This window comes from Mobula hypostoma, chromosome 19, assembly GCF_963921235.1.
Source record: "Mobula hypostoma chromosome 19, sMobHyp1.1, whole genome shotgun sequence".
NCBI lineage: Eukaryota > Metazoa > Chordata > Chondrichthyes > Myliobatiformes > Myliobatidae > Mobula > Mobula hypostoma.
In genome coordinates, this window is record NC_086115.1 from 52,054,510 (window position 1) to 52,063,505 (window position 8,996).

General features: G+C 39.4%; 1 protein-coding gene across 1 annotated transcript in view; it reads left to right on the forward strand.

The window, feature by feature from the left end:
* The window catches only part of si:zfos-911d5.4 (uncharacterized), a 252,456-nt gene extending 244,280 nt beyond the window's left edge, over positions 1–8,176 (forward strand). The window contains exon 8 of the mRNA XM_063071870.1: positions 7,451–8,176. Within this exon, the coding sequence (XP_062927940.1) occupies positions 7,451–7,618 (168 nt within the window). The 3' untranslated portion in view covers positions 7,619–8,176. The remainder of the gene's footprint in view (positions 1–7,450) is intronic.
* Positions 8,177–8,996: the final 820 nt, after the last annotated feature.

Here is an 8,996-nt window from a genome sequence, read left to right on the forward strand (position 1 = left end):
GAAAGGGTTAAGGTAAGGTCTCTGGACTACTCAAGGACATCAATTTTCTTCATTTGAAGCCATTCCATGGTTGTTCTGAGAGGTCTCTGTCCTGCTGAAAGACGAATTTCCTCCCAAGTTTAAGCTTTCTGGCAGAGGCTAGCAAGTTTTTATCCATGATCTCTCTGTATTTAGCAGGATTGATCTTCCCATCAATCTTGACCAGATTTCCAGTCCCTGCTGCTGAAAAGTATCCCAATAGCATGATGCTGGCTCCACCATAACTTATAATAGGGATGGTGTTACCTGGCTTATGCACAGTATTAGATTTACACCACACATAGTACTTAGTGTTGAGAACAAAAAGTTACACTTCATCTGGCCACAGGACCTTCTCCTACATCTTTATATTATTTTCTAAGTGACACTTTGCACGGTCATTTTTAGCCAGAGCTTCTTCCTTGCCACTCTTCCACGAATATCATTTTTGTGCAAGACCTTAGAGATTATGGAGCCAGGAACTTGTTCTCCAGTTGCAGCCACTGACTTCTGTAGCTCACTCAGAGTGACAGTTGGTGTCACAGTAGCCTCTCTTTATAAGTGCCATTCTTTTGCAGCGACTAAATTTAGAGGGTCAGCCTGACTGTGTGACTGTGGTTTCATATTTTTTCCGGTTTTTCACAATGAACTTCACTGAGCTCCAAGGTATGTTCAGTGCCTTTGAGATGCCTTTGTATCCTTCCCGAGATTTGTGCCTCTGTATTATTATTAACCTGATTTGTCTTGAATGCTCTTTTGTCTTCATTTTGGTTTGGTGTGTTGAAAATCTATCGTACTGTTGGACCTTACAGGGAGAGGAGATATTTATTCTTAGGCATTTATTGAAAACAGTTGATCCCCCAATTTTCTACATCAGCAAATTGGGTTCGTTATTCAGGTAATATACAGTACTACACCTGCAGAAAGTTAGTATGGTAATTACAAAGAGGATGAATGCTCTTTCAGCCTATCAATTTTAATTTTTAATTTTTAGTAAATTCTTGACAGTTTTTGGAATTTTTTTCTTTTGATTTGACAATATTTTGTAGATTAGCTCAAAATTCATTTTATAAAATACAAAATATGAATTTTGAAGTGACAGTAACAATCACACATTCAAGTATTCAAAAAAGGAATGTAACTCTCACACAGACCTGTGCACGAAATATAGGAAGCCTCAGAAAAATGACAAATCCTTGGACTGCCTATTAGGAGCGCAGCTTCAGAAAACTTCATCAGTTGTCCTAAGGCACACACTCCTATCATAGATATTTTGAAATTGCAGGTTGGCAACAATTGTTTTGAAGAGGGTCAGTGGAGAGTCAGGAATTGCTGACAGATCTTAAAGGAGTTATAGAAATCATTATACTTATTTCATGCCTAATTGTGTCACCAAGATCTCCCAAAGTACATCTGCTGTGCATAACTATTAGATAGACAGATACAGCAATCATTCTATACTCGAAATACAGAACATAGAATAGTACAGCACTGTACAGGTCCTTTGGCTGACCTTTTAACCTCCTCTGTGATAAATCTAACTAACCCTTCCCTCCCACGTCCTTACTGCCCATTATCCCACTGGTGTTTAGGGCAGCAATGAAGGTCCTCCATCTCAGGCAGTGTTCAGGGCTTCCTTTTTTGTTTCGTAGCTTCCTCTGTTTTCACCACTGTCAGCTATGCAAGTTCTGGCTGGAGACTCAGAAATACTGTCGCACTCAGAAGAATTTTTCATTGCTGTTTCTGTAACAATTTTGCTTTACCAGTCAGGGTTGTTAACCCTAAGCTGAACCTTCGAACCAGGAGGATCGATGGTCCCTACCCTTTGACCTGTTTGGCATGGGTGACTGTACAGAGAGCCAAAGCATAAAACTTGAACTCCTGCTAACATAGCTCACTGGGTCATTGAGTCATGCAGGCCTCCAAACCACGACACGGTTCTGGACCCCTTAGGGAGCACTGCAGCATGTAAACAGGTCCTTCAGCCCACTAGTGTTCTGCCCCTCCCACATAGCCCACCATATTTCTTTCATCCTTGTGACTTTCTGAGAGTCTCTTAAATGCCCTTAATGTATCTGCCTCTACCACTATGACCCGTGACAGGGCATTCCACACACCCACCAGTCTCCGCATGTAAAAACTTCTTCTGACACCCTTCCCCATAATTTCCACCAATCACTTTGAAATTATACTACTTGTATCAGGTGTTTGAACCATAAGACCATTAGTATTAGAAGCAGAATTAAACCATTCAACTCAGCAAATCTGCTCCTCCAATCTATCATGGCTGACTTAATCTCCCTCAACCCCATTCTCCTGCCTTCTCCCCATAACCTTTGACACCTTTACTAATCAAGAACCTATCACCACTACTTTAAATATACCCAATGACTTGGCCTCCACAGCCATCTGCAGCAATGAATTCCACAGATTCAACATCCTCTGGCTAAAGAAATTCCTCCTCATTTCTGTTCTAAGGCGATGTCCTTGTATTCTGAGGCTGTGCCATCTGGCCCTAGACTCCCCCGCTATAGGAGACCTCCTCTCCACATCCGCTTTATCTAGCCCTTTCAATATTCAATAGGTTTCAATGAGATTTCACCTGCCCCCATTCTTCTAAACTCCAGCGAGTATAGGCCTAGAGTGATTAAATACTCTTCAAAAGTTTACTCTTTCATTCCCAAGATCATCCTCGTGAACCTTTTCTGGACCTTCTCCAATCAGCATATCCTTTCTTAGATAAGGGGCCTAAAACTACCCACTATATTCTAAGTATGGTTTGACTAGTGCCTTATGAAGCCTCAGCATTATATTCTTGCTTTTATATTCTACTCCTCTTGAAAAGAATGCTAACATTGCATTTGCCTTCCTTACTACTGACTCAACTTGCAAGTTAACTTTTAGGGAATCCTGCACAAGGACTCCCAAGTTCTTCTGAACCACTGATTTCTGAATTTGGTTCCCATTTAGAAAATAGTCCACACCTTTATTTTCTCTTCCAAAGTACTTGAACATACACTTTCCTACACTGTATTCCATCTGTCACTTCTTTGCCCATTCTCCTAATCCGTCCAAATCCATCAACATACTTCCTGCTTCCTCAACACTACCTGCCCATCCACCTATTTTTGTATCGTTTGCAAACTTGGCCACAAAGCCATCAATTCTGTCATCCAGATCACTGACAAATAAAAGAAGCAATCCCAACACCAACCCCTGTGGAACACCACTAGTCACCAGCAGCCAACCAGAAAAGGCTCTCTTCATTCCCACTCTTTGCCTCCGGCCAGTCAACCAATCTTCCAATCATGGAAAAAGTCTCTGTCTGTCCACTCTATCTAGGCCTTTTATCATTTTATATACCTCATAAGACAGACTCTCTCGTCCACGAGCATTCTGGTAAATCTCTTCTATATCCTCTCTAAAGCTTAAACATCTTTCCTACAATTAGGCAACACAATACGCCAAGTATGGTCGAAGCAGAGGTTTACAGAGCTGCAACATTACTTCATGGCTTTTGAATTTAATCCCCTAACTAATGAAGGCCAACTCACCATATACCTTGTTAACCTCCCTATCAATTTGTGTGGTAAGTTTGAGGGATCTGTGGACGTGGATGACAAGATCCAGCCCTCTGTTCCTCCACACTGATTAAAATTCTGTCATTAACACTGCAGTGTCTTCAAGTTCAATCTTCCAAAGTGTATTGCTTCACATTTTTACAGCTTGAACTCCATTTGTCACCTTTTTCCCAGCTCTGCATCCTGTCAATGTCTCATTGTAATCTATGACAACCTTCTACACTGTCTACATCACCAACCTTCATGTTGTCTTACTAACCTACCCTTTCACTTCCTCTTCCAGGTCATTTGTAAAAATCACAAAGAGCACTGGTCTCAAAACAGATACCTGCAGAACACCATTGGTCACCAATCTCCAGGCAGAATACTCTCTATCTGTTACCACTCTCTGCTTTCAATGGGCAAGTCATCATCCACCTAGCCAAGTTTCCTTGTATCCCATGGGTCCTGATTTTCTGAATGAGCCTACCATGGGAAAGCTTGTCAAACACCTTACTGGAATCCATACACTCCACATCTGCTGCTCTACCTTCATCAATTTGATATGTCACTCCCTCAGGGAATTCAATCAGACTTATAAGGCACAACCTTCCTCTCACAAAGCCATGCTGACTATCCCTAATCAGACTGTGCTTCTCTAAATGCTCATAAGTCCTGTCTCTATGAATCCTCTCCAATAGTTTGCCCACCACTGACATAAAACTCACTGGTCTATAACTCTCAGGATTATCCTAGGATTATTTATGAGAAATGACCCACAAATAACATGAAAATGATTTACAAATTTCTCTCTTTCTGGCTAGCTTCAAATTAGGGAAATTTGATGATTTTTTCTCTTCTTGCTAGTCTTTGAATAGTTACAAGGATATTTGGAAAGTAAATTTATTATCAAAGTACATATATGTCACCATATACAAACCTGAGATTCATTTTCTTGAGGGCATACTTAATAAATGTATAGAATAATAACCATAACAGAATCAATGAGAGACCACTCAACATGGGCATTCATCCAGAGTGCAGAAGACAACAAAATGTGCAAATACAAAAAGAAAGAAATAATAATAATAATAAATATGGAGACTATCAGATGAAGAGTCCTTGAATATGAGAACAGTTCAGTGATGGGGCAAGTGAATTTATCTCCACTGGTTCAACAGGCTGATGCTTGAGGGATAATAACTGTTTCTGAACCTGGTGGTATAGGGCCTGAAGCTCCTGTGCCTCTTTCCTCATGGCAGCCGCAAGAAAAGAGCACATCCTGAGTGGTGGGGGTCCCTGATGATGGCTGCTGCTTTCCTGCAACAGTGATTCATGTAGATGTGCTCAGTGGTTGGGAGGGCTTTACCCATGATAGACTGGGCCATATCCACTACACTTTGTAGGTTTTTCCGTTCAAGTGCATTGGGTGTTTCCATACCAAGCGGTGATGTAGCCAGTCAATATTCTCTCCACAACACATCTATAGAAGTTTGTTAGCTTCTAGGATTGAAACAAATTGGTTCTGAAGATACAGAAAGGCATGTTCAATAATGCCACTTTGTTGTACACCTGCCAGCTTGGTTAATGCCCCCAAGTCAGGAAAAATGTAAATGTTTTACTTCAGTCTTGTCATGACATTGATGATTGATGACTTTCAAGCTGCTAATGCCCACGAAAGTGAATGAACATTTTTCCACTATAATCATCAGCATATTGTCAATATTTGTTGCTACATCGTGTACCAACCATATGTTGTTGGCTTCATTTGTGTACTCCTAAAACGACATTCCTAAGTCTGATTTACTGCTATATATACTATAAGTTTGATTTACTGCTATATAAAGCATATTTTTTTCTGCAAGGACTTTATCACACTCTTAGAGGTTATCCTGTTGTATAATACTGTACTCACATTTATAAGCTTCAAAAAAGGGGAAACTCACTATTCTGCATTAGAAGATTACAAAAATTTCTAAGAGTTAATAGAGATACAGGATGCTGTTCAATCCACTGAGTTCCTTCAGCAGTTTGTTTGTTGTTTCACAAGATTTAATCCTGCTATGTCTCATACATTTCTGATTACTTTGCCACTGTGTAAATTGTTACCACAGAGATCAAAATTAATATCACTTTGAAAATTAGCTAGGCAAAACAATTTGATTAATTAGTATAACCTTGGCCATTTCTTACTGCTGCATATAGTTGGAGCAAGTTGAAAAGTCTTCCAAAATGGTATACATTTAGTACATTGAAAGAGAGATCAGATTTAAAAATACTGCCTCCCAGCCCCATTCATGTCAATTTCCTCCCTCCTCTTCAGCAAGGTACATGTTTGAAAATCACTGCCTAGAAACTGAATCTTCTGAGCCAGAAGTGCCTGAAATAGTTGTTAGACACCTTGCAAGTGTAAATAAGAGTCAAACACTTCGAAGTTCATTCCTGATTGACATTTTTGAACAGAATATCAGAGGCTGAATATTTAGAATTTTTATTACTGTACTGCCACATTTAATGATAGCAACCAGCAGAGTTTCTCGATATTAATGCCTGTTTACTGTCCTCTTTATAAATGTTGCTCACAAGAATGTAACCATTGCCATAAAATATCTAGCCTTACTGTGTCTGAGTCACTTCCATGTCTGCGTGCAAGAATGGTGTCTCTTTTTCACTCCTCTCCACAAAGCACAACGTCACCACTAAATACCCTACTATGGCAGTTAACATGGGACGTCGGAATTCAGAATCAAATTCCGATGTCATCTATAATGAACCTGTATGTCCTCCCTATGGAATCCGTGGGTATTCTCGAGGTGCTCTGGTTTCCTCCCACACTCCAAAGACATACCAGTCAGTAGATTAATTGGTCATTGTAAATCATCCCATGATGAGGCCAGGATTAAATCAGGGGTTGTTGGTGGCGTGCTTCGTAGAGTCAGAAGGGCCTACTCTGCACTGTATTTCTAAATAAGAAAGTTACATTTGAACATATGCATACAATTCCCTGTATTGCAGTGCATTGTTGTAATCAGCCTGTGATAACACCAGATCTTTAAATATTGACAAGTACGATTATTTCTCTCAGTAAAAAAATCATTCTTTCATAGAGGTTAACTTAAAAATAATAAATGCATCATATTTTTCACTTTTAAAAAGAGCATTATTTTGTTGATGTGCTGTGTGATGTATGAAATCTTTTCCTAAAAAAATGAGGCTCTGTTTTGTTTCCTGGTGACAGTTTGAATAGTTTTGATAACATTGAGCAGCCAGTCTTCTGGGCTATTCATTTTCCTCATCATCATACCACAAATAAATGATTAAAATTTATTATAATTGCAGTCTCTTAAAAGAACCCTCAAAGCTATGAGATGAGGTTTTGTTGTAATTTGAATTTTAGTGATCCATTTACTCTGCCTTTTAATGTTCCTTGTAATGAAGTCATTAGTAAAAAACACATCTGGAATTTCTTTGGGGAACATTTAATTTTCTGCTAGTTTGTCAATAACATAACTCATGGCACAAAGGACCCAGCTGCCGGTGGAGCTGTGTTGTAGAAATGTCTATTTCTTTCTAGTGCAGTACCAATTGTACCTACAACTGCAGGAAATTCAGCCACACAAAGATAAAGTTTCTCTGGCAAACTCAGCCTGGGAGCTCTTTGACCCAGGGAAATTGATATTTGCTAAGTTTCACATTGAAAACAAGCATCACTTTCACAGCTTGTCGACCTCTGCTTTGGCCCATTGCCCTTTCAGGTGAAAGGGGAGGCTAGAGAAAGGTCTAATGATGTCCATGGTCAATCCCTAGCTGCCCCCTGCCCCCAAGCTGTTGCCTAAACTGTATAACTATGAGTCTTTTGCTCTCTCCTCAAGGTGACTGTCAAGATGTACAAGCGAGGGAGTCACGGCTGGTTATGGAGAGCTGTCTGTAGCACAGTGGTTATTCCATACAACTCCCACGTCACTTTCAGAGTCTGTGGAGAGGACGCAGATGCCAAGATCCCAGCCAACGACATCGACAGAATCATCCTGAGCATATGAAATTGATTTCAGTATTAAATCGGCCATGGCAGCTGTGCCACATTATTACAATCATCTGCGGCCATTTTTCATTGATTACTTAATTTGTGTTCTTCAAATAATCGAAAAGCAAATCTCATTAGCCATAGGTCAGTGGGCATGAAAAAATGGAAAATTCATTTTGATACTTAGTTGGCTGAAAAAGTGCTAAGCATTAAGCTGTGTACATTACAGTTTACTGTGTGCACTCCATTTTAAGAGTGTTTAGCCACCCTGATGATTAATAACTAGAAGACAACTTTTCAACTTTTCTTTTTTAGTACTAGTGACGTCATGCAGGTCAGGTGCATTGATGCTCATGAGTTATAAACAGAGTTGCATGTTGGGTATTTAATTATATAATAAAGTTCTATTGACATACAGTTGGTTAAGGCACTGAAAGACAATCTGTTCTTTTTAATTTCCCCTGTTTTCACTATTGTTCTTTATAAACAGGAAGAATATGCTGTGTACTAGAAATTATATTTTTTAAGTGTAAATGAATTGTATCCTTTTAAAAATAAAATTGACTTTTTTTACTGTCAATATGTTCCAAGATAATTTGTTTAATTTTTGGAATTTAAGTGAAAATTAATCTTCAGAAATTTCAAAAATGAGCTAAGATTAATTTTCTATAGTGTTTCTTCATGTCAGTTCACAGTTACAGTAATAAAAGAACGAGAATAGAAGCCCAATTTTTTAAGGGTATACTGAATGGATAGCAGTGTATTTGGAATGGGTTGTCTGTAATAACAGCCCCCCCCCACTTCATTCATCTACTCGCCCAGCTATGAGTTATCCAATCTCAGGCAGCACACACACAAAATGCTGGAGGAACTCAGCAGGCCAAGCAGCATCTATGGTAAAGAGTAAACAGTCAACGTTTCAGGCCAAGACCCTTCTTCAGGACTGGAAAGGAAAAGGAGAAGTCAGATTAGGAAGATGGGAGGATGCAATCTCCCCTGCTACCACAAATACTGTAGCTAGCGGTGGAAGTTAACACCACAACCCTTAGATCGCAGAACAACTTTAAAAGTAGCCTCAGGACAACCTGAAAAAAAAGACATTTACATAGCTTTCATTATCATTTCAGGCATTCCTACCAGACTACCGTCAATGGAATATTGCTAGTGCTGCTCTCATTGTTGGAGATGTCAAACCGCACTGTGTGAATGAACAAATAAATCTGATTGTATTTTCCTGTTTATTTCAGCGCTATGCTATGGGAAATGGTTCTGTTTTCCCAGAATGAACTGTGCAAACAGCAACTGCAGGGTCATCTCACATTACTCCTGAATTCAGAAAGAGCAATTTTTAACTTGTCACATTTTGTATCTGGTGTAATTTCTGTATCAGGTGC